Genomic DNA, 25928 nt, shown 5'->3' with positions numbered 1-25928 from the left:
CTTACTTTTTTTTTTTTTTTTTCCTATTGTTTTTTCTTTTCAATTTAGCTCAATAATATTTCTGAGGGAGAGCTGTAGAACTCTTACTGGAGTGAAACCACTTCCTGCATTTCCAAGAGATGAATTTTTATTTGACTCCTGAAGTGTGCTCTTCAGGACTAAACCCACAGTTTTAATCACTGAGTATTTGTCTAGCTTTCAGTCAGTCTCTGCTAATACTGACCTTAAGGTGACTTGTCAAACTAATTCCTCAGTTAAATAAGACTTTGCTTTTCCTGTGACAGTTTCATTCCTTTGCTTTGGGAAACAAAACCTCAGGGAAAAAAAAAAAAGGCTCAAAGTCTGTGCAAAAAACCCTGAAAGTGTGTGTTCAGGACTATTCCAGCTTGTTACTGCACCTGATGTGTTAAGTGTAAAACGTCCATTTGAAAATCAACACCTAAATTATTGTTTGCTTTCTTATTTTTTTAATGCAATATGATGTTACTGTCAACTAAAGACTTTTGTCAGGCATGAGTCTTTAATTATGTCAGCTTTATTTTGACTTGGCAAACCAGCATAACAATTTTAATAAGATTATTAAATAATGCAATAAAGATTAACCTGTTTCCTTGGGGGAGAGATTGAATCTTTAAAATACTTGTTCAGTTTGTGAATGTGTGAATACATAAGCATCCTTACAGAAACTGTGAAAAACTGGGAAGACATATGGGTTTACTAGTAGGTCTAGATATATCTGAATTTAGACCACTAGATTGTTTGGGTAATCACTGTTTCTGAAAATTATATAGCTTGTCTCCCTAAGTATCAGGAGTCATGAGGCTAAATTATAGCTGTGGTTAAAGTACAAAGTAATTACAATGTGGTATGTGAATTTTGTGAATGAGAAGGAGAGTTTTTGTCTTGCCAAAGTAAGTGAGATCCACACATGTGCATTTTTATCTTGTTTTTTCTGTTCTGGTGATGTATGTATAAATATGAGACTGATAGACTTTACCATTAGTTTGTGTGACTTTTTTCAGACTCATAAAACATCTTAAACTCTCTCACTTGCAAAATACTGAGTGCTAAAAGCAGAAATATAAGAAAATACCTGATTTTCTGTTTTATTTATACCAGTTATGTTAGAAAACAAATAATGGTCTGGTTCATCTACTGCTGTACACCTCGAAACTTTGTGCTCCTGGCTTTTGCCTCTCACTGCGGCAATAGTAGGTCCAGTCACTTCTTTTCCATATCACTCGTGCTAACATGCACAAGCTCATCACTTCTGTGCTTGGATTTAATTAATCATTTTGCTCGTTAATAACCTTAATCTTTGGCTGTGAGAGACTAATTCTCCTCTTATGAATTTGGTCTTCTTGAAATAACAACTAGAAAGCAAACTATTATCTCCTTCCCTTTCCAGGGAGGTGCATTAGCATCTCAGTTTAGGTTGGTGTTACGCAGAATAGAGCTTTCTTTTTGTGCTTGACATAGCCATAAACGTTTTGAGAGAAGTTTAAGTATCTTTGTGATCCTCTGGCTGCTTTCTGTAAAATGTATCCATTTTGTATAGGTAAAAGTGTCACTTTTTTAACAATTAAACACAAAAATAGTTCAGTATGAACTCTTGGCAGAAAACATCATTAATGGCAAACATTGTCTCCCTTTCTCTGAATTAAAATGGAATGCACTCTTTTTGCAAAGAAATGAGAATAATCCTTCCATGTTGAAATGTGCTGAACCCTTCTGTTTAGGTAGATGCAATTCAGTGTATTTGGTAGCAAAATTATTGTATCTGTTTTTGTAGAAGTTGGGTCTTTATATAGAGATTGTATTGGTTTTGAGTGTTTAGAGCGTTGTGCAAATACCCCGTTAAGAAGTGTCTTTGGGAGAAGTTGCTGGGTGTGTAAAGAGCTGCTTTCAAAGCGTAGCATTCCAGGTGTGCTCTAACATTGAGTGGCATATGTTCACAGTGCAGATTTATTGATCCCCTGCCAAAGACTTACGAGCACCTTTTTTGTTTCCAGAAATGCCTACGTGTGGTTGGAGTTACATTGAAGGGGCTGTGCATGCCTGGAGTAGTACAGTTTTAGGCTCCAAGATGGACCTTACCCTCTGGGTAGACAAGGTGCCTGCAGAGATGGATAGGACAGGGCAATGACAGCAAATGTCATGTTAGTGCCCTAATTAGAGTGGAGTGGAGTTAGCTAGAAGTGCTGAAGGGGATTAAAACAAACACCATTGACGGACAGAGCAAAGATGTTGAGAGAAGCATGGCAAAGCAGAAAACTTACAAGGGATATAAGGCCACAGGAGGTGACAGTGGAAGACAGCCACTGTTCAGGAAGAGCATCCTCCAGCCCAGACTATAAATTCTTGTCAAGATCTTTGCCTGTGTTACTTCTTCAGCAGTTTCTGCCACTGTAACTTCGCAGTGGTTTGTTTTTGCACTTTTACCCCAAAGCTGTGAGTCAGTGGCTAAGGAGAAAGGAAACCTCTTCCACTTGCAAAGCTTTCCACTATCTGTAGGAGAGACCCTTCCCTTCCCCAGGTCTGAGGGAGCAAAAAGGGACCCTGCCAGCTATGCCAGGTCTTTCCTTTTTTCCTCACGTGACAGTGTTTGGTTCTTGCTTCAGTTCCTGCTGTGGCAGCTCCTGTTGGCACCTACCTGATCGCTTTCTTTTAATTAAAACACTTGTTGCCTTTCCTTGAGGGGGAAGTGGACGTGGTACACCAGTGGATTTAATGTGTATTTGAGCAAGTCTTAAAAGCACTTAGTTTTCTGAGTAAGAAGTGTTCTAATAAGTGCAAGAGTCTGGTTTCCAAATCCATTGTTTTGAGTTTGATTTATTTATCTTTTTTACTTTCTTCAACTCACTTTCTGCAGTTTGGAATTTCCCACACGATCCCCATGCCATTATGCGAACGGAGGTCTACATGTCTTGCAAAGTAGTGAACACTGTTTCTGACTCTCTTTCAGATGCAAGTATGGACATAATAGCCTATGATGATTACTCCAGTCCACCGCTTCAGAGATATTGAAAGGAAACCTGAATACCTCCAGCCAGAAAAGTGTGTTCCACCTCCTAGCCGCGCTTCCCTGGGAACAATGTGGTTTATTCGAGATGGCTGTGGTATTGCATGTGCTGTCGTTACCTGGATGCTGGTGTTCTATGCCGACTTTGTAGTCCTTCTTGTCATGCTAGTTCCATCAAGAGATTATGTTTATAGTGTCATCAATGGCACACTGTTCAACACCTTGGCTTTCCTCGCTTTGGCTTCACATTTTCGTGCTATGCTGACAGATCCAGTAAGTATATCTCTCTCTGTATGTCTCGGAAAGAAACAGGCGGTGTTTTTCTTGTCTGCTAGATGTTGGATAACTCAGTTGCTGAGTGAGTGGCAGATTTAAATAACTTTTATGTGTCAGCCTGCTGAGTGAGGCTGCTGATGTGGTATGCTAATTTCTCATCCCACTCAAGTCAGATGCAAAGTCAAGGACCCAGCTTTAGATTCCCATTGTGTGAGCAGCTCCTCTTTTTGCACTGGGAAGGAGAGTGTTCCTCTCAGATGCTGTTTTCTCCACGTGGCAGATCTCGTGTTTGTGGCTTGTCGTGTCTTGACAAACAGGAAAGCTGGAAAAGCTGGTTTTAGTTGTCTGCCTTGGCAAGTACTGCTTCAGCAGAATGGAGCAGAACGGGTGGTGTTTTGAAAAGCCATGCTAACCATCTCTCATAGTAATGATTTAGTTGAGTGTATTGGACCATGCTGAAGTAAATATCATATGAGCATGCTAAGAGCTGACAGTTCTTATGCAAGTGGGGAGCATCAGAGTCGTAAGACCCCCTTCTATGTCTCCATAGGACATTGCTTTGAGAGAGATCTGGTTTGCTGCTTTCTTGTCATTTCAGCTAGTGAGACAGTACAGTTTAGCACCATGATGCTTATTTTGAGCGGCCTGTGATGGTTTATTTTGCTTAATAACCTGTGGACAGTAGATTCAGTTCAAAACTGACTCTGCACTAGTCAGTGGAAGGAAAAACAAGCTTAGACTCCTCTTGGCCCCTTTCTCCTGGGTGTTCTTGGTGCTGTTGGGAAAGGCGGTGTGCCTCTGATACTTGTAATTATTCCTTCCAAATGTTACTTCCTACTTGAAACCTTGTTAGGTACCATTAAAGCTGCAGTGTAATCTTTGTTTCATAGTTTGAAGCTCTCTGAGAAGCCACAGCAGTGCAGAAATGGCTTGATTTGGTAAAGAGTGATGAATTGCACACTGCTGCTGCTGGGCAGAACTGTAAGCAGTAGTTGAGGTTCTGAAACTTCTGGTCATTGGACTTGGGATTAGAGGTTGCAGCAATTTGTTATATAGTTTGTATCCTAGGGGTTCTTGTTGTTGTTAATTAGTGTATGTTGTGTGGCTTTAATGCCTAGAGACCTTCAAGTAACTGGAATTATTTTGCAGAGTTAGCAGGAACTCTTCTGAAACAAAAGCTGTATTCTGAAGCAGTCTGGGCAAGCAGTGTTGGAGAAGCAGATACAATCTCTATGCAGAGTAATTGGGAAAAGATATTTACTTCCTAGTGTGTGGTGGGATTTATTTGTGTGTATGGTGAGAGCCCATGGGACTTTGGTTGGTTTTTTTTATGAGGAAATCAGCTAAACAAAATGGAGGAGGGAAGATAAAGTGAGGGGATACAGCAACATCTGGCAGACTGCGCTAGTCAGGGATGAAGGAAGCTGCCGGGATGTGGGGAACAGGGACATGTCTAGGATCAGAATGAAACAGAAAGCACTGTTGAGGCAAACAAATAGAATACTTACTATAAAAAAATGAACACCTGAATTCTTCAGAATTGATAGCATGTGTCATGCTTTTCAGGAACTGCTTCCTGTGGGTTCTTGCTCAAAACATTCCTAAGGTTTTGAGCTTTGTCGCATACTAAAGAGAGAGAACATTGGTCTTGGTAATTTTTGAATTGGTCAAGCCTGTTGGGAGGTTTGTGTGGAAAAACCCAAAGACCGCTCAAGAAAGCCTTATAGTACTGGTTTAGTGTGCACTTCTCATTTATGTGTGTTATTCCTGTTTATTGCTGTTAGGAGGTTGTATAATTGTGTTAAAAAGAGAACTGTTTCATCAGCAATCTGTTAAAATACCACATCCCTGTTTTTATTTCAATATAAAAGCCTTATATCCGCAGAGGTGCATTTCTGCCAGTGTACCAGCACTGATTTCATATGACACATTTTATGACTCTCTTTAGTTTTGGTGGGGTTTTTGAGCAAATTTATGGCCCTAGAAAGGCTGGAAACTCTTGAACTCAGGCTCCTGCAGCAGCTGTTTAAAGACACATAATTTAAGGTGAAACTGCACAGCTAAGAATGTTTTATCTAGTCTTATTCAGGTGGGAGGATTCTTAGTGTTCACTGTTTGAATGTTAAACCCTAATTTAAATAATAAATACACAATGGAAGCATAGCTATAAATATATGAGGCATTTACCAGCAACTCTTAGTGTACACAATGATACTACTACAGTAGCTGCTCTACTGGAACAAGATATCTGCAGTTTGCAGTTTGTGATATGAAACACTGGCATGATAAATATGTTGATAGATGTGAAGAGAGGATTCTTAAATATTTTAAGGTTACTATAGGATTACAAAAGACTAATTACTTAAGTGAGGATTTGCTGATGTTTAAAAAAAACCCACACTAAAATTGCATTTAAGTATATTATGACCTCATTTTAATTTCTTTTCTGAATCATCTTGCTCTTCCTGAAACTGTTGATCTTAGGGAAGTTTTTATTTCTTTCTCTTCCTCCCCTCCCATAGTTTTCTGTCATCCTATTTTTCTTGGCATTCATAATGTCCACAGGTTAATCTTCTGGTTTGTTGTTCTTTGTTTTTTTTTCTGCAGGGTGCTGTACCCAAAGGTAATGCCACAAAGGAGTTCATTGAGAGTTTACAGCTAAAGCCAGGACAGGTGGTTTACAAGTGCCCAAAGTGTTGTAGCATCAAACCTGACAGAGCACATCACTGCAGGTAAGGTCTTTTCTGAGGATTGATATTTTATCAAGACCTCAAGAATCATGCAGTGGTCCTTGATCTAAATTATTACTGGAGTCTGAGACTGGAGTGGTTAAACTGCGAGATTGGCATCCCAATTCTGTTGTCAACAGTGACAGACATGTTTGAACTTCTCTGAAAAAATCTCAGGCCTTTTCTGACGAGTTTTCATCTATAGCAGACTGGGGCTAATTCTTGAAAACTGAGAACCTCTTAAAATGAATGCTGCCTTGACTCCAGAACTGTAATTGACATAAATTTTTGTGTAAATATGACTTAAAAAGAGACATTATATACCAGAATACATAGAAATCTATGAAATGTGTCTCAAAAGGTCGGTGAGCTTTCTATTTTTGTCTTTATTCACAGACTCATTTGTCTAACTTTATATTCTATTTAGAAGTGCTATTTAAGTTAAAATTAAAGTTCAGGTAACTATATATTTTTTGAGTTTAGACTTCCATGTTTTCACTGAGTACTGTGACTTTGTTTCACGCTTTGTGATAGATCAGTATGCCTACTGATCTGTCATGTCCTTTCTTTTTCTGGTAGGATAAACTTCCCCTAAAGAGAGTATCTGGTAGTGAGCTTTTTAGTACTAAAGGCAGTGAGCAAAAAAAACCCTAATTCCTGAAATTCTCTTCTGCTTTCAAAGCAAGCAAACCTGCTTTCCAGTAAGTAGTTAACAAGTTTACACTGGTGTCCCTTCCTTACCTACTCAAAAAACAATACGTACTAAGAGAACTCGTATCAGGGTTATTGTTAATTCATGCAGGGATCTTGTGAGAGGGAATTAAGTGGTAACTGAGCTGGACAAACTTGTTCTGCTGTTTGCATTTTTCATATTTATTTGCAGAGTTTTAGTTTGCAAATGGTTTTCTTTTTTGTTTTTTATTTTAATCAAAATCAGGAGTTGGTTATTCAGCAGGAGCAATGCGATCATGCCTATCACTTATTAATGCTAAATGTAAAATCCCCTCTGACACTTCTTCAATTATGAATGAAACTTTGCATCTAAAATGCTGTCTTGCTGGTGACTCACAGCATAGGTAAATGAAAAAGACTCTTTGGCTAAACACAAAACCTCAATCTCCATGGTCCTTTTTTCTGTGCTTTAAGATAACTTTTTAGACGCTAAGGTTTGGGAAACTGATCCACTGAGCACTGATTCTGATGAGAATCTTCAGTCAAACATTTTTTGTGGGATCAGGGGATTTATTGGAATTTAACACATCAAGGCAGTGCATGTGCATCAGCAAAGTGATAGTGCTAGTTGTATGTCTGAGGAGCCAGAGTGCTTTTTGATTCATATGCTATTTTGTGAGTCCCCCATGCCCAGCAAACTACTCGTGCCAGCATTTGGAAGCTGAGTGGCTGATCAGGAGGAGAGTGTCTTGAGTATGGATAATCCCTGTTGCCTATAGTTTTCAGTCTTAGTTTCTGTGTTTCCTTTTTCACCAGCTAGTTTTATGGTCTGCCTGTCATCCAACTGCTTTTGGTACATATGCATGGAATAAAAAGTCTCCTCTCATCCTTAGCTGCCTCCTTCATGGAGCTCTTCTTTGGCTCGTCTGCTTCAGGTTGTCTCTCTGGGGAACTAGGACCCAGGAGTGATTGGAGGAGTTGCTTGTGTAGGTACCTGTTTCAGAGCCCCAGGGAAACGTGTGTGCCTCTGCACGCAGTAAATTAAACCACAGGGAGGCATCTTCCTGCTTTACACCACCTGCCCCGCCTCCCTCCCCCCCCCCTTTAAAAAAAAAAAATAAAATCAGTATGAAGTATGACGTTGTCTGACAGATAAATTGTTTGTACCGTGCCAGCTGATTTTAGTCCTCATTTAGCTCAAAAATCATTTCAATCTGCTTATTCTAGCAAAACGAGACTTTACTTGTTTTCCACTGCACCTGGGACTGGTAGGAGCAGCTCCTGGTCTGGTCCGGTGCTGGGAGGCTGGGGCCTGCCTGGCCAACCTTTCATTTAGGATCAGGGCTATAGCAACTCATTTGTTTTTCAGGCATGGCATGTACCCTTGGGGATTGCCCCCTCCCATCATGCAGAGTGAGTGCAAGGCTGTTCTTACAGAGAAGTTTTCTATTATTTATTCGTACGTGCTCATAAGAATGTATTTGTTATCATTTGAATTCCCCTTAAGCATTTGGGTGTTGAAGTTTATTGTTTATATTAAGGCCAAAATATTTTTTTGTTAGAAAAAGAAAAATAAAATTAGCAGAGCCCTTGACATTTTCTGTTTCAATTCTGCCAGAATTTTTCTGGAATGGCTGTTTCCTTTCTGGGGCTATTGTTTGTTTGTCTTGGGGTTTTGTGTTTTTTCATATTTGATTTCTGTGCTTGTTTGTGCAATGTGGTATCAGGAGACTGCCTTTTGTCTCCTATCATATGAGAAAGCAACAGAGAAAAAGACTTCCTTTATTATGTGAGTTGTAGCACTTACTGACTGAGAGAGAATGATGTTCAGACAAAGTAATAATCTTTTAATTATTTGACTTCTAGCCACAATGTGCATGCTGGCAAGAATTTGAATTTTGATTTTATTAGTCTGGTTTTGTGAAGTGCTTTAACATCTAATTTTACGTTGAATGTATATTGTGGTACTGTCTTCCTAATTGACTGCCACAGCTGGTTTATGCTTGTATGTAGCTTATCTTGATGTCAAGAATCTTTTCTAGTGCTTTATTTAATTATTTTTTTTGCAAGTTCCTGCTACCAGCCAATGTTGGTAAATAAACCTTAGTCTGTTATTACCAACTCTGAGAAATATCTTTATTTATTACTGCTTTTCATATCTTCTGGATTTTTGTTTGGTTTTAATCTATGGATGTTTTCACAGACTGAATAGGTTAAAACTAAACTAAGATTTTTTCCCATCTGCCTGAATGTATTGTTCAAACCATATTTTGGCAGAACCACTGATATGGGTATTACGCTAAGGTGTCTTACTTGGCATTGATTTTTTTTACAATGGTGATTTGGGATGGTATGATTCATTTTGAACAGACTTGCTCAAGTGAGCAAAGCACAAATATAAATGTGGTGACCAGTAGATGTGTTTAGGTTCAAATTTCACCTCTGATTCTTTCCTTTAATTTCTGTGTCCCCCAAGTCCCTGTGAAATCTTGTGTTCCTGGAATGAAACGTGCTATAAATAAAGACCTGTATTCTTTCAGTGTTTGCAAGAGATGTATTCGGAAAATGGACCATCACTGCCCATGGGTCAATAACTGTGTAGGAGAGAATAACCAGAAGTACTTTGTACTGTTTACAGTAAGTATTTTGCAAGTGGTGTTAGAGGTTGTCCAGTGGGCAGCGCTGAAATCCTGTATGTAGACTGTGTGAAGCAGCTCCAAAGATTGGCTTTCTCTTCTTTCCGATTTCAGAAGAACTTCACGGGGAACTGTTGCAGACTTTTGTTTCACTAATTAGGGAGACACACACTAGACAACAACAGGAAAAAGGCATCACAGGAAGTATTTGCCAGGGTTTTGTGAGGTTTGTGTTGATAGTGTTCAGCACCTATTTCATAATTTCAGTAGTTTATTGTGGTGTTGAGCTTTTTGAGGCGTGGGCCATCCTTTTACACGATACTGTGGCTGGTAGGGTCCCAGGCCGTATGTAAGGTTCCTAAATGCTGTAGTTGTATGAGTACCTGTGTGGGATCATATAATAAGAGCTGTGGCTACATCTTAAGCGAGGAATAGGAAGTCTGCATCCCCTTTGGCAAGAATTATCCACCTTTTACTTGCAAGTAGTTTATTTTTGTACTTGAAAACCAAGGAGGTGTTTGACTTTTTGTACTATATCTGTGGCATCATGAGTAAGAAAATGGGAGTGCAAACTTGAATGCTACATATTTCTGGAAGGGTTGAAATCTGTTTCATCAAAGCAAACTGTAAATATTCTGTGGGAGTAGCGTGAAGATTACAAGGCTCAGTTTTAGTGATGCTCTGTTTTATTAATAAATCTTTCGAGACATCTGTAGGTTTGAGGAAGAATGTTCTCATATTGCCAAGTAACAAGGGGGAGATTTTCAGTCAAATGGAAAGGCTTACTGTTCCGTGGTGAGATTTGTTAGGATGTGGATTACGGAACAAAATGAATCCTGTTTTCTTCCCTTGAGTGAGAGTTTTTTCACTGTAAGGAGTGAGCTAGGTGTTTTAATTCTATCAAAAGGATTTCTGTTAAAACTGATATCTACTTTCAATCAGGCTGTATTAAACAGTTGATGTAGTTGAGAGAAACAAAATAAGGGTTGCTAGTTTTCTTCTTTGTAATTCTTTTTGAGACCTGAGGAGGTGAAAGAAAGTCAGCATGCTCAACTTGAAAGGAAAACCAAAATGCTCTCCCATCATCTTTACTGCTTCCACAGAGGTTTCTTGTAACAAAATATCTCTCACTTCTAATATCAGCCGATCTTTGTCAGACTCTGTAGGTTCAGGAGAATCATATTTTTTAGCCCTGTCTGGGTAAATTGTAGTGTATGTGTAGCATTGCTTATAGTTTAAAGCTTTTTGTTACACAGCTAAAACCTAATTTAAAACAAAAAGGGTTAAGTGTGAAGCATTAAAGCTTGAGAGGAACTTTCCATGCTGGTGTCTGCCTCAGGGAAAAGTACTTATTAAAAGCAAAAACATTTTCCTGAAACTCATGCTAGAAAGGAGATAAAGTGCATTTTGTGGCTAAAACAAATTAGCTGTTGTTTCTCTGGGAACCTGTAGTGCTCTCAAGAGCAAGGATGTAAGCTTTGACAACATTATATCTCGATGTCAGAGTGTTGCTGTTTTCTGAAAGTTGCGCTGTAGTCGGCACAGATAAGCACAGTAAGCTCTGTGGAAAGTGGTGCTGAGGCACAGGAGCCTGGGTTTTATGGCCAGCTGGCTTCGAATTAAGGAGTCTCCTTCCTGTTCACCCAGAGCTGTTAGTAAGGCCGGAATGAAGCCATGTAGTCTTGGCATTTGCCAGCTTCAGAGTGCTTGTTTACGGGGCTTGGGAGGGCTTGGGTTTTGATATGGTTTGTGGTTTGGGTTTGGGTTTTTTTTTCTGAAGTCTCAACACTTTGCTTTATTTGAAGTGTTTAGAAGATTTAGCATTTTAGTCTTCTACCTGATACCTATATTATATTCTTTGTTTTGCAGATGTATATAGCACTGATTTCTCTGCATGCTCTAATCATGGTAGGATTTCACTTCTTGTATTGCTTTGAAGAAGACTGGACAAGTGAGTACTAACAAAATATCTCATTAAAATATCAGAATAGCCTATGAATAAGATCTTACAGTTTGCTTGTAAGGCAACCCTTTTTATGCTGGTTTCAGAAGAATGCTATCAGGGTTCTGCTATGCTATCTCAATATTTTTTTTTAATGATCAGTCCTGGAACTTCATAATTCCTTCTGACCTGCTGGGATCTCTGTCCTGAAAAGTCCCATTTCAACTTAAGCCTGGTACTGCCTAGGGAGAAGCTGAGATGTAAAGACACATGGATAGTATGTGTGCAATAACCTACTGTTGACTTGAACACAGATAATTTTCTGAATGCCAACACAAGATAAGAATGTGTATGCTTTTTTTTAAAAGATTAATGTGAATCATTCTTGCAAGATTGCCAGGAAAACATGCTAACTCAGATCCAAAAATCTACCCTCACAAGAACAAACAATTCCTTTCCATTAAAAAACCCAAACAATCCCCAACAAACAAATTAAAAAAACCAGCCCTTGCTCTGGAGCAGCCAATGAATAAATTTTCACAAAGCCAGTTGTGTTGAGATGTGTTTTTAAAAACACAAATGGATATAGGAAATCCTCCAGGTAATGCTGAGACAAACAGCAAGCTGTCAAAAGAATGTGTGTGGAGAGGTATGTGCTGCTTGTGGATTTTTTGGAAGATCATTAGCTTAGTTTTCCTTGGAATTTTAGTTGTGTCATTCAATATAATGACCGGTTTTAGTTTATAATACTGCAGAGGATGGGTACATTTACACATATGAACTGAATTTGACAAGGTTGTTCTGCAGTTCAAAACTTTGTAAAACAACTGCCAGCCTGAGAACATCTAGATTTGAGTACAGTGGCCAGGGCCACAGGGGAAGGATACATCAAAAGATAGTTTCCTTTGCCCCCTTTCTCAGAGCCTGTATCTGTGGGGAAAGCACTTTCCCACCTGTCCCAAGTTTAGGTCACAGAACAAAGCTGTTAAGAGAGATGGATCTGTTGTTACAGCTGCCTTGGATTTGTGCTGATTGTGGTAGCCCCTCATTATGGTGTATCTGTAAAATCTTAACATCTCATGGGAAAAATGGTTTTTTGGTGATACTCATTCTTGGATTTCAGAAAAATCTGGAGATATTCTGACAATACTCAACACTGTGATTTTTGCCCTAATAACATTTTATTTCCTTTCTTCTGCTTCTTCTCAGATTTTTTTTCAGCTCTTGCTTGACGAAAATTAAGAATTTGGTTTAACCTGCCCTTCTTTAGTTTATGACTTAGAGCATACTTAAGAAAGGATGCATACTCTGCTTTTATGTTGGTACTACAGAAATAATTATCCTTGTGTCCTGACCACCAGCTTGAGATTTCTAATGAACTGTATCACTTTGGAAAATCCGTTAAGATTAAAGTTGAAGAGAAGCTACAGGTGAAATGGAGTGAAGTCCTAGCCAGTGTACTGGGGAAACACTAAAGTGGAAAAGAAAGTTGCATTCTTGAAGTGTTGCAGGGGTTTTACTGGTTTTGCTTTTTTTTAAACTTGGAGTGATCGTTTCACTGTTGAATATCCTCACGAATGTCAAATCTTCCCTATGCACTTTTTTGAGAATGTTGTTCATATAATTTATTTTGACTGTCTTAGTTTTGGAAACTCATGGCTTAGCAGGTTTCTCAGCTGCTGCATTACCTGATCTCTCTCCTGCCAACTCCATTGTTTTGTCTTCACAGAATGCAGTTCCTTCTCTCCACCAACTACAGTGATTCTTCTCATCCTCTTGTGTTTCGAGGCTCTCCTATTTCTCATCTTCACCTCAGTTATGTTTGGGACCCAAGTACACTCTATCTGCACTGATGAAACGGTGGGTGCCTCACATGCTCTCTCCTTTTTCCTGTCTCTCACCATTTGTAGAAACAGTGAAGGGCCACAGGGTTTTACCTCATTGCATGGGGAGTTCATGTATGTGTCCCCTCTGAGGAAAGATCCAAGGTAATAACTGAGCTGGCACAGTGCTGGGTTGTGCTCTCTGAAGGTTACTGTGAGAAGTAGCATGCACTTAGGTATTGGCTGGGATGCTGTGATGACAGTACCTCTGATAAGGCAGGCGTTGGTAACCAGGATTATTCTGTAAAGAGTGTTTATCCCGGTGGATTCGAGAACCTTTTTCCTTTAATTAAGTGCTTTTACATTGGTATTGTCTGAAATTCAGCTGTGTGTCCCCCGGTGTCACTATTTACAGCTTTACGTGCTGGAAAGCCAAGATGAGTAGGTGTGGGAAGGATATAAACACACACACGCTTCTTAGCCTAGAAGGTTTCCAATTTTAGCTGCTTCTTAAACAGTTCAAAAACTCTTGCTGGAGGGAAAAAGAAAAGGGAGTGGAGTAGGCTTATGGAAACCTGCTGAGTACAGCCTGCTGCAGAGTCACCATGTCATCCCCAGTTCAGAGATGGCACAGTAGAGGTTACATAGTAGTGTTGCAGACCGTCGTATATCCCTGCATTTGCCCACTTGTGTAGAGATGGAGCTGGTGACTCCTGGGGATGTTCCCACACTTGTGAATACTGCCAGCCTTCACCAAGCATGCTCAGATACCTGAATTAACTGCCGTGGTTGGAGAGAAGAGAGAGTCTTAAAAGGGTGCCAACTCTTATTTCCTCCCCTGCCTTCCTTTCCCCTTCACTTGTTTGCCCATGGCCAGTTGAAACTAAAATAGGTACTTTTGCTGCCATTGGAGAGCTATGACTGGCATTATTGACTGTAAGAGCCCATTGCTCCCGAATCTTTTTTGCAACACTTTTTTTAAAGCTTGGCTTCTGCAAGAGGCTGATGTTTACACTGTGGCTTTTCTGTGTTCAGGGGAAGACTTCAGCTGTTCTTTCTGCTGGGGTGAGCCCCAGGAAGAAGTGCAGTGTCATATAGAACAAACCTGCTGAGCTTGAGTTTATCAATAAGTGTGTAAATTAGCAATGTTGCCTGTGAGTTCATCATCTGAATTTCTCAGTCTTTGAAACCTATCAGCAATTTTTAGAAGCTGCTTCCTACAGCTGGGCACCCAAATAAGTCCCCCACTTTTCCATTCCCTTCAACTTCTGGGAACTCATAAATGTTAAAGGAACAGTGGCACAATTTAAAATGGAATATGTTCTACCCCTGTTGGGTTGTGGGTTTTCATTTTTGTTTCTTTTTTAATATGTACGTAAGGATTTTGCTCTGTAGAACGCCTCGTTGATTTGCTAGCATTGAACAAGCTGTGTCCAGCAAGCAACGTGTTTTGAGCAGAGGAGTATTTCCAGGTGAAATTCTTCCTGGCATGGTCTCTTGCAGTGCTTTATTCCACGTTTTAGAGACAGGGCTATGTCTTGCCCTTTCTCACCTTCCTCTTCCAATCACTGGGAGACCTCATTCTCCATCTTGTGTACGCTGTCCCACCGGGGTGGTTCCTTTCTGCCTGAAGGGGACCCCGAACCATCGTATTTTGCTTTTGTCTCTAGAGGTGACATTTGCCAGGGATCAGCACAACTCTTGCAGTTGACCCATGTTGTGTTCTGCAGAGCTCCCAGAATCAGTAATTTGAGACACGTAGATGTATTACAGTGCAGTGATCCGTAGCATGAGAGACACACGTAGGTCAGGAGTAGCTTACTTTTCAAAAGATCTAAAGTTAAAGAACAGAGTGATCTGCCTGCTGCTGCGCCCGGTGGAAGAGTAATGCTCTTCAGTGACTGCACTTGTTCGTTTTGCTTCTGTGGCAACCAGGCATTTCCTGAAAGACCAAATTCACTTTGTGGGTTTTAGATACAATACAAATAATTTGTTTTGTTTTAATAATTGACTAGTGAATGTTTCAGCTGATTGCTTGATGGCTTATTTTTGTTCTCCCTCTAACCTTTACTAAACAATGCCAATCATTTCTCTCAAATCGGTATCTTATTTAACCCTTTCTCCCTGCTGTCAGCCCATGCATGTTTTAGCAGTGATTCTAATGAAACATGAAGAGGCACCAGGTAGACTCAGCTACACTGAGCCATGGGCACTTCCTGAACTTGCTTGGTGAATCTGGAAGCATTATAGAGTTTATCTTCGGGTTTGTGGGTTGTTTGGGGTTGGGTTTTTTTTTTTGTCTGCAAGCTTACGATGGTTTCCTCTAAAACTTTTCCATCTGGTTAGCCCATAATACTTTCAGCCATTAAAGCACATATTTTTTGTTTGGTTTTAGGTGGTGTTTTTTTTTAATTGACATCAGAGGCAATTGGATGGCAGGTCTTAAAAGGTTTATGAAATATCTAGGCCTGAACAAAACGAAAGTAATGTTATTTCCAAGGAATACTTCCTATCTGTAATAATTTTTTAAAATATAAAAACAATCAGAATAAAAGGAAAAGCAGTCTAGATGCATTTTTATTTTCTTACTCCATCCTTTGGATAAGGGGTAACTGAGAGTAGACCTTTCCCCAAATCCAGAACTACAAAATCTGAGTGTTTTGACTGAAAATGTGATATTTCTGTTTTCAGGGAATAGAACAGTTGAAAAAGGAAGAGAGAAGATGGGCTAAAAAAACAAAATGGATGAACATGAAAGCAGTATTTGGCCATCCGTTCTCTATAGCATGGCTTAGCCCATTCGCAACACCAGACCAAGGAAAAGCAGACCCTTACCAGTATGTGGTCTGAGGAATTCTTGACCAGCATTTCCACTAAAATAGAAACATATTACAGCACTACTGTTATAAATTTTCCATGAATGTTTAAAACAAAAAGCAAAATAAACTTTTTTTATGTCTATTAAATGGCTGATAATTGCAGAGAAAAAAAAGCCCTGTATTCCACAGTTTTAGATAATTCTGTATCTCTGGCTGAAACTGCTGCTGCTTTTTTTTTTTTCCTCTTTCTTGTTTCTTTTTTTTTGTGGTTTTTTTTTTTTTAATCTTGTTAACTTTACTGGCCTTTGTTTCTCTCTGCTTTCTGTATGGCATAACTAATGTGAAGGGGATCCTCTTTCTCTGTTGTGACCCACCTCTTCTGAGTAGATTCTCATGCTGTCTCCTGACTGTGATGAGCTCTGTGGAAGACATATGAGTGCCAACAGCCCTACACAGACACCTTTGGACTTCCTGAAGGAGCACATTGCTCTTTCTTAAGTGAACTTGAATGGGGAAGCAGACACTTCACTTAACCTAAAGGTGCAAGACGAGAATGCAACACAGCAAAAGAGCCAGTTGACCTGGTGATCGCATACAGTTAAAATATTTAGAACAAACGTTGCCAACACCAATTCCCACCCCACCCTCCTTTTTCCTTCCAGCCGCAGGACTGATTCCATCTTTCTGGCATTATTTTGTCTGTTCCCTCCCTTGTGTGCAGGAAATTGTTGCCCACTTAGGATAACTGTGGCAGATTTAGAAGACTCTTTGGATTATTAAATGCCTTACGCTTGCAGGAAAGAAAGAAATCTAATTTTCAAGTGTTTAGAATAGCAGAATCAACTTGTTTGTGTGTGTTTGTCTTGGAAAATGACTTGTTAGAGCAATGCCTGCTAAACAGTGTTAATGTGAAAAACTGACATGAATGCCCAGATAACTATAAAGACTAATATTGACAGGATGTGTAGGTGTACCAGGGTGATTGATTCTATATTCTTAGCATTGCCCTGGTTTAGAGCTTTGTAAATCTTTTCTCATATTTATGCATACACGTGTATGTGTGTAAACATACATACATGTGTGTTTTAAATTGGGAAATATTTATGGTAAGGAGCATGCATGCTGTTATGAACTGTGTGGTGATGAAAGTGGGAGGGACAGAAGGTATTCCAGAAACGGGTAGAGCTAAACCATTCATAATTACAACTGACATCTTGTGTTCAGGCAGGAATTTTATTATATTTTTGGATCATGACTCCCATGGTCTCATCAAATAAATTGCAAACAATGGAAACGTACAAATCGGCTGTGTCCATGACTTCCAAGGAATCTTTTCATTCCTTGGTGTAAGATAAAATGGTATTTTTTTTGAAAATGACCTGTTTAGACTGCTTCAAAGCCATGGGGCAAGGGAGGGAAATCAGGGAAGGAGAAATTTAATGGATGTCTCATTTTGGAAGTAACGTGAATGCTGCATCTTTTCAATCTGTCAATGCTTCCATATGGAAAACAAATGCAATAAAACTTTTCCAAAAACTTGTTTGCTGTTCTTTCTTTCTTTCTTCATTTCAAACACTGGGAAAAATCGGTAATGGTTTTCTGAACTTTCACTTCTCTGCACATGCAGGCAGAAGCATATAAAGGTTAATTGAGCGTTCAACTTTTAAGTTTAAAAATGAGTTAATCGCTAATATACTGATCTGTTAATTAGTGGTTTTATTTTGCTCTTTGGAAGAGGCTGTTAGTAACTGCTGTGCTGCGTAAGCGGGCTGCTTCTGCAATCCTTGCTCAGGGCTAGATCTTCAGGAGTACATTGTGGTCTGCAGGAGGGAGCCACGGGCTGTGCTTGTGCCCGAGTAGGAAGACTGTGAAGGAAATGTGGCCTCTGTGTACACATTTCCTTAAAGAAGAAAAATTCAGGAAGAGCTTACGTTTTGTTTTTATAGTGCTGATACTGATGATAGTGGAAAGCTGTTGTAAATAAATCTGTAACTCTGCTTTTAGTATGCAATGGCGTTTTTCAGAGAATGCTCAAAGCTTAATACTTACGGGCTGGATCTTTGTCCAGGATCAGTTCAGCCAGTGAGAGTTGTGCAGGTGGTAACTTGAACTGGTGGAGAACCTGGCCCTAAAGCTGTCTTGACGCAAAATCAGATGTATCGAGGGGAGAGGCTTTAGTCACCTAGGCAGTTAACAAATGAATGCATCTCTCTGTACAGTTCATTGCTTTAAAAATTGTTTTGATAATAAATTCCACTGGTGCACATTCCAGTTTTGGTTTATTTTAATTACCCTTATTCATGATGCATTTTAGAGGAAGACTGGTTATGCTGTTCTGGCATTTTAACCGTTGCAAAGAAAGGTGTAATTACTCAGTTTTTCTTGCTTCAAACAAATGGAAATTGTTAAGCAGTATATAGTACTGATATTTTCAGTCAAACTGTTTTCATTTTAAAAGAGTCATCATCACAGCTTGCAGAAATTTCCATTGGTACCTGTCATGTGTGTGTCTCAGTAACTGGGGGTCCTCAGTTTTATTTGCACTGTATGACTTGGTGCAATTTGGATGATACTAAATGTGGGTCAGTATTAATATGAGAAAGGCAGACTTACCAATTTGCTCATGGAAAGTATTCTCTCGGGCAGGACTGCCTGATGTGAGGTGCTAGTTCTGTTTCAGCGTGGCCTAGAGGAATTGAAGGACAAATTTGATCGGAGGTGGGGTACTAACTTTTTTGAAAAGCTAAGTGGTGCTCCAAGCAGAAATGAGTGCAAGGAGCTGCATTCATTTCCCCAGAGAAGCTGTGGCTGCCCCCTCCCTGGCAGTGTTCAAGGCCAGGTTGGACGGGGCTGTGAGCAGCCTGGGCTAGTGGAAGCTGTCCCTGCCCATGGCAGGGGGGTGGAACCAGATGATGTTTAAGGTCCCTTCCAACCCAAACCATTCTGTATGATTCTCTATGATTCTGCTGTAGGGAAAGTCTGCCTTAATCATGATTTCTGATATCAACACTTCCTGTGCCTTCCCCTTACCAGACAAATTGTTAATACACTTGCCTCTTCTGTTTGCTCTTTCCTTTTGGATTTTAAAAGTGTATTAAAAGAAATGAATGCATTTCTTCTAAAGCGCAAAAACTGTCCTGCAGATTCCGTCTGGGGCAGGCCATGCAGCCCAGCATCTTTCCCTGGTACTGCACAGGAGCAGATAGCAAGCTCAATAGTGGCAGAAACAGGGTCTGTCCTACAGCATCGCAGTGGTAACAGGTCAACCTTGTCTTACTGTCCCCATGTGTGCAGCATTGTACCTCTTATTGAAATGGGCATGTCCAGTATTTTATATTTCTCTATGTATGTCTTCTCTTTTCAATATTTGTTCAAAATTATTAATTTGGAATAGTGACAGATGATGCTTTCTGAACACGGTTGTTTTTTAAAGTCAAATAGCTGCATGATGGGAAAAAGAAAAATGTGTTGGTTTAATTTGCAATACAAAACTCTCACTTTCTAAGAAAAATGGTGAGAGATTTTGGGTAAATATATTTTTTTAAAAGTTTTATAAAACAGTAATGCATGTTTTCAACAGTTGTGCATTCCTTCTTCCCCCCTTAAATTTTTTTTTAAGGCAAAACCTTACGCCCTCCTGACTGTGTGGCAATCAGCCAAAATCAGACCAGGATACGATTTTTTAAACCTTCTGCTCATTTTCAATACGTGCCCTGAAGGGATTAGTGAGGTCAGGCTGGGGGAGAGAAAGTATGCCCCTGCCTGCTCTGATTAACTGCTGCCTAATCTGGCATTACTACAACCTCAGCCTGACCTTGCTTATCGCCTTGATTAGTAGATAACGGTTCAGAGCAGGTGAACAACATTTTCTGGGGAAGAGAGGGGTTGCTGCCCAGAAGTGTTCCAAGATCCTTATTCCCTATCTATAAGGCATCATGGATCAAACCAAATGATGCACATGACTGAGGGCTGGCTTGTGCTGCCGGGGAAGGGTTTAAATGCTTTGTGTCTGTTTTCTCCTCCTGCCCTGTGCTACTTGTTTTCCTTCTGTCTAGATACTCGCTTAATAAATGCTACAGTCATGGTGCCGGTTTGTTACTAACTCATTAGAAACCTCTGCAGTTTACTAAGGAACAGCCAACCAAAGGTGGTCTTCTGCTTTAAGGTGCAAAAGCATCTGCCTCCTGGTTGTGCAGCTGCAGGGTGCTGGCACTGAGTATCCTGGGTGAAAAGCACATGGTAGTGCTATAAAATGCTTTGCCAAGGCTCTGCTGTGCCGTGTGTGAGTGCTGCTCCTCTCCTGGCCTGCCCAGCATGGAGGGAAGGACGGGCACTGCCTGCCATGGCACCAAGTGTCACGTCCCACAGAGACAGAGGCTGCAAGGGATTTTCCCTGGAACAGTCGAAGCTGCACGTTTGCAAGCTTGGGAGCAGAGCGAAGGGACACGTGCCTGTGCTTAACATGGCAAGACACACGTTTGTCCTTCAGGGCTTGAATTTTTCCTGGAATTGCATCGCTGAAGTCTTCAGTTTTGGTATCGCATCATTTCTTTCTGCAAATTCACTGCTGGATTTCTCTTAAGTCAGCACGAGAAATGAGGCATGAATGAAGCTCGCAAAAGCCTTGCACGTAATTCTTCTGTTTATGGTGTGTTTTCTCCCGGGCCTGCTCGTGCTGACTCAGTGTTACTGCAAAACCAAGCTGCTGCTGCATTGAAATGTCGTGTTATTTATAAGGCTTCCTGTGAGCGCAGCTGTGGTGCCGCTGAGCTGTTACGTGTATTTATTTCCCCTCCTCCAAAGCTTTGAAATATTTTGGGGGTTTTTGGGGAAAATCTGCAGAATTAGGATGTGGCAAGTGTATTTTTCATCCAGCTCTTCTAAAACTGCTCTTTTAAGTGGTTTTAACTGAATTTGCTCTTTTTTCCTTTCCTTGAGTATCTCAAAACTTGCATCTAGTATTCTTGTTTCTCTAAGAACAGAGTTTCTGCATGGTCACTTGTATATCATTGTGAGCGTATCATACACAGCTGTAGATCTGACTCCTACACGATACAGAAGATGGGCATAAAAAATTGTGCCCTATTTCACATAGCAGTAGCCTTAAAAAAAAAAAAATCAGTTACTTATTTCTACATGGAGAATACTACCAGAAAAAAAAAAATCGCTACCCAAATTTGATGGATCTGTTATTTAAGTAGAATCAAAATGTTTGTTTTATTAAAAGTGATATTCTTGGAGGGAGAATGAATCAGAATATTGACTGACCAAGGCTCCGGTTGCATTTTGAAACCTCTCCTTCCACCTGTACAGATTTCCTCACCTCCCAGCGGGTATCCAGCTTGCATTGTGATTTGTTAAATGGAAATTGTGTTCTTAAATATTTCCTCTTAACTGACAAAGCGTAAGCTTGTTCTTACATCAGCTTCTAGTGACAAGCCTAGATATGGCTGTAGTAAATTCCTGGTCACTGGAAGAAGTTGCAGTATTTTGCCTGTATCTGAATTATTTTGAAAATGTCCAAATAAGGTGAAAACTTAAATTCTAATTGTATTTTGTTGCTCCTTGGAGGGATTCAAAAAGCAATGGAAGAAAAGGTTCATGTTTCCAAAAGGGATGGCTTTTAAGAAGGCATCTCTTCACCATAAAAATCAATAGGCACTGATACCGAAATGTCACTGAGATTCAGATAGTCAATGAATTTGGTCTTGTCTTAGGGTTTTGTTTTTAAATTTGGGTTGAAACTCTCAGTAATGCAGCACATCTGTCTTCATGGTTAACTAAAATATGAATAACATCCTGGATATAGGTAGGCAGTGTTACATGTGCTACAGCAGTGCTGTATATACCTGCTATAAATGTGAGACGACCCAAAACTCTTCTCTTCTTGCAGGGTATTGAGCGTCTTAAAAATCAGAAGCCAACCTGGCAGAAGGTCAGCGGCTGGGAAGGAATGAAGCTGGCATTCGGTGGTGCCTTCTCCTTGAATTGGTTCAACCCTTTTTCGAACCTGAACTGCAAGAGCCCAGCGCCCTCTGAAGTGGTGGCAGCAGCTCCTGCATCTGCAATAATGACCCAAGAAGAAATTGAGCAGTTTCTCGCTCAAGACGTTGCCATCCAAATGTTACAGGAATAAGCAAAAGATCCTCCATGGTGTCAGGAACAGCTTTCAGTTTTGGTTTTTTTTTTAATAACTACTTGTGCTGGAGATCTAAGGGGTTGTTTTTTAACATACTTTTGGTGCATTAAAAAATTCAGGAGTATTTATCTGGAAGCCAGGTACAGCACTAGCAGAAGCAATGCAAATCTCCAGAGAAAGCTGTGTAAGTGATGAGATTCATAAGCTCCTTTTTGGACCTGCATCAGCTGCTTTACTGAGCTTTTCTTACTTGGCCTTTAAGGAAAGTTTATAGTCATCAGATCGGTTGGTCCCAGCTCCCAGAAATGTGCAGTCCTAAGGAGTCTGGTGAATCTTTTGTTCTTAGCAGCCTTTGGGGAGGCCAAATTAGCCCAGCTCTAAAGGTTTTCTTGAAAAAGACATCCTTTTTAGCTTATCCCATAGATGCTGCCTCTGGATTATGAAAGCTGCTGGTGCTGAGGTCTTAGCAGAGGTGGGATACAGGGTTATGGCCACAGCAGATAAGCGAGCTCACCCTGCGTGTAATTCCTTTGGGCTCTGAAATATCTCCAGGGGTAAATTTTAACCCTCTGTGCTCATGGGGCTGCCCAAGACTGGTGGGGCTTGCCTGAGCAGCATTGGAGCCAGTGGGCTGGTGGTGGTGCCGGGCTGGCAGGAGTGTTCGCCTGTGGCCAGCGTAGCTGCGAGCAGACAAGTATTGGCTGGGTTGTCGAGCTGCTGGTGGGGGGAAGCTTTTGCCATGGGGCTGCGATTCATTAGCACCTAGGAGGTGTGGAGCGGGAGCTTCCTGGCTGAACTATGCAGCTGGTCTAGGCCAGGCACTGGGGCTGTTTCTGCAGTGAAAGAAGAGAGGGAGACGTGAGCACCCTGCTGATGGAGGTACTGGCTCTGTCCATTTGACTTGTCTAATTTAGATGTGTCACTTTTTTTCTTCTCTTAGTAGCTAGAATTAGTTGAGAATGAGTAATGCCTCGTAATCTTATTGGGGTTTAATGTACTACTAGTACTTGCCATTACGTGGGGTTTCCTTACACTAATTTTGCAGCCAGCTTCTGGTGAATGTTGGTGAACAAGTAGAAGGAACATGCATCGCTCAAGGAAGGTGTCACTGCAGGTGACAATAGTTGCAGTAAAATCATGCAGAGGTGACATTAGCCACTGCATTCAAATATGCTACAAACATTTGACATGTTCCAGATGTCAGTGTAGTTTTGATTTAGACTGTTTGTCAATTGCTTTTTTTTAATTTCCCATTGTCTCCATTAGCTTAATTGCCAGTAAATTTTGGAGTATATTAGAGACATGCCTCTGGTTTTCCCCCCACAGAACATGCTTGACATTATCTCCCCCTCCCGTGTAACATGGACCAAAGATAATTGCTTCCTCTTGAAAGTAAGAAAGGAATTTGGGGAATGAAAGCATGGTATTGTGGAAGAACTGTATGAAGTTTTTGTTATTTATAGCAGCAGTACCAAATGGAATTTGTGCAAGATTTTTTCTTTTTTACCCCCAAAAAGCATTTTAATATGTATTAATGGTATGACATTCAGGGCTACTGTGGAAGGATGAGATTCTCTCCCGAACTTGGCCTCTGCCACAGCAGTCCCTTTTTCTGGCAAAGGGACTGGGAACAAATGGGAGTGCCGCGACTGTTGGAAGCACAGCGTGGCTAAAACCCCGGGGGTATTTCCAAACAGTCATCCCATCCCCTATCCGCTCTGGATGTCTCCTCTTTGTCAATGCAAAATAGATACAAAAAAAATCATTAGGAACTGTGTATTTATACAAACCTTTTAGGTAAAAGGAAATACCCTGCACCTGGGGGGAATTGAGGTGTCCTCTCATGTCATTTAGACATGAGGTCTTGAATGTCTTTGCCCTGCGCAGCAGTGTGATAGTGAGGGAGGAAGCTCTTCAACTTCTGCACCAGCCTACATTCCTCTTTGTCAGCGTTCCACAGAAAAGGGACATGAGGGACATACAGACATACAGTAAGGGATTTCCTATAGGGAGCAATAGGGATGTTGAAGGAGGACAGATAAGAGTGCCCTTTTTAGCTCATATTTTCTAAGTTTGGCTTGCTGCTTGGCCTCTACATCCAGTTAGCATCCCTGCCTCTGTGCTGTGTCTGCAGTGGGAATGGTGCTACGGCGTCCTGGAGGCACAAAGTAGTTAATGGCTGAAAATCACCGTGAGGCAGGAACATGGGGACATCGGCTTGGGAGAGACCCCTTTGTGCTGCCTTTCGGTGATGCTTCTCAGGGCGTGGACCCCACTGACGTGGTTTTGGTTGGGCACGGACAGAGGGAGTGTATTTCCTCCTCCACTCTCAAAGCTGATTCACCTCATCATGAGAACAGGCGTCCTTCGCTTCTGTTTCCCACCTCTCATGTTGTTCCTCAGGTGCTGGAATTTCTAAGTTTGGGGTTTTTTTTAATAGCTTAATCAGAAGATCAGTGTGAAGAGGACAATGAGAGTTAAAAGAGTTGTCTCCCCTCCTCCCACAGTGTGGTTATAGTCTGAGTGAGAGACGGGGACATGTCCCTGTACCTTACACAGAGCTGTGGGCAGCCAACCCAGCCCTGACTCTGGTGCCCGCCAAGACCTGGTGGGGTGACCTCCTACATCCAGCAAATCAGTTCTTCTGGTATCTCCTAGCTGTCAGTCTCCCTCGTCCCCCTCTTCTTCCTCCCCCCCTCAAAGTCCCAGTACCCCTTGGTACTCCTCTCTGTCTCAGTATAGCGTGTCAACTGTCGGAAACTGCAGAAGTCTTCACAAGTCAGAAAAATCTGTTTTATCCACAGCTCTAGTATAAACCTCCTTCTTTAATGACTACCTGGTAGCTTGAGACCAAATGGGATTTTCATTAAATTGAAACCAAACCCACTGTTTTCCTTCACTCCACACACTCCTTGCCCTTGTTAAATTGTGCCTTCATCTTCAGGTCATGCTGCTGTGGTCCCGGCCAGCTCACCAGGCCCCAGGGAAGATGCTCCTTGAGAGCACGCTTGTGGTGCCACAAATGCGGCAGGCTGGGGAGGATGCTCCCCCCGCACTGCTCAGTGTGACGTGGTCTGCTAGAGATCCCATCCCTGCTCCGGCCTGAGGTGTTAATACATGATGGACAGGGTCATGGCAGACGGGGAAAGTGTACTTGTACTTCTTATCTGGTGTCTTCTACAGCAGATTTTCTATGCAAGTAAAGAGTTTACTTCTGTTGTAAATATATATATTTTGCTGTTTGTAATTCCTTTTTATGCCTCCGGTCGCTATTGTACTTATTAAAGAACTAATACTTCATCTCCAAGGACCACCTGCTCCTCCCTTCCCCGCAGGCCCCACACACGGACCCCGCACCTTGTGGAGAGGGGCTCCCGCTCCCTGTCGTGCCACCACAGGAGGTGGCCTTGCAGGAACTCAGTGCTGCCATGGGGTGCCGGGACCTGATGGGCAGAGGGGCGACAGGGGCTGGGGCAGCCTGACCACCTCTCGTGGCCAAACAGCTGCCTGGGCACTCCTCTGGGGGTTCCCCAAATCTTTGAAACACAAGGGAGTGGTCAAGACCTTTCTTCCTCTTCCTTTCCTTCCTCCTCATTTTTTATGGGCTGGCACCTAACCAGGTGCAGTCGCCGTTTCTTTTTTCCTCTCTACAGCCCTAATGCTTGAGTATTTACCTTTCAAATAAACAAATAAATAAGCCCTTGTACTATTGCATGGCTTAAAATCCTGTTTTCTCACCAAAATGCTGGAAACCCCAGCACCTGGCTGCTGCTGGCCACGTTGTGGCGATGCCATGGGCAGAGCAATCTCTGGCTGCCAGTGGGCTCAGGGGGTGCTGGGGTGTGCAGCACAGCGGCAGGCTCCAGCTGT

At 41.2% G+C, this 25928-nt stretch overlaps 1 protein-coding gene across 2 annotated transcripts in view; it reads left to right on the top strand.

Annotated features, from left to right (window-relative positions):
* The window catches only part of ZDHHC3 (zDHHC palmitoyltransferase 3), a 35273-nt gene extending 9567 nt beyond the window's left edge, over positions 1–25706 (top strand). The window contains exons 2-7 of one of the 2 annotated variants that reach the window (XM_074900693.1): positions 2966–3295; positions 5906–6030; positions 9240–9336; positions 11205–11286; positions 13007–13137; positions 21813–25706. In XM_074900693.1, the coding sequence (XP_074756794.1) occupies positions 2990–3295; positions 5906–6030; positions 9240–9336; positions 11205–11286; positions 13007–13137; positions 21813–22055 (984 nt within the window). In that variant the 5' untranslated portion in view covers positions 2966–2989 and the 3' untranslated portion in view covers positions 22056–25706. Of the gene's footprint in view, positions 1–2965; positions 3296–5905; positions 6031–9239; positions 9337–11204; positions 11287–13006; positions 13138–15791; positions 17530–21812 lie in introns of those variants that run through there. The other variant, XM_074900694.1, reaches the window with a different exon arrangement.
* The last annotated feature ends 222 nt before the right edge of the window (positions 25707–25928 follow it).

The sequence above is a fragment of the Athene noctua genome, chromosome 2, assembly GCF_965140245.1.
Source record: "Athene noctua chromosome 2, bAthNoc1.hap1.1, whole genome shotgun sequence".
NCBI classification, from domain to species: Eukaryota; Metazoa; Chordata; class Aves; order Strigiformes; family Strigidae; genus Athene; species Athene noctua.
Note: the sequence above shows the minus strand (reverse complement) of the source record. Positions and strands in the feature narration are given on the sequence as shown.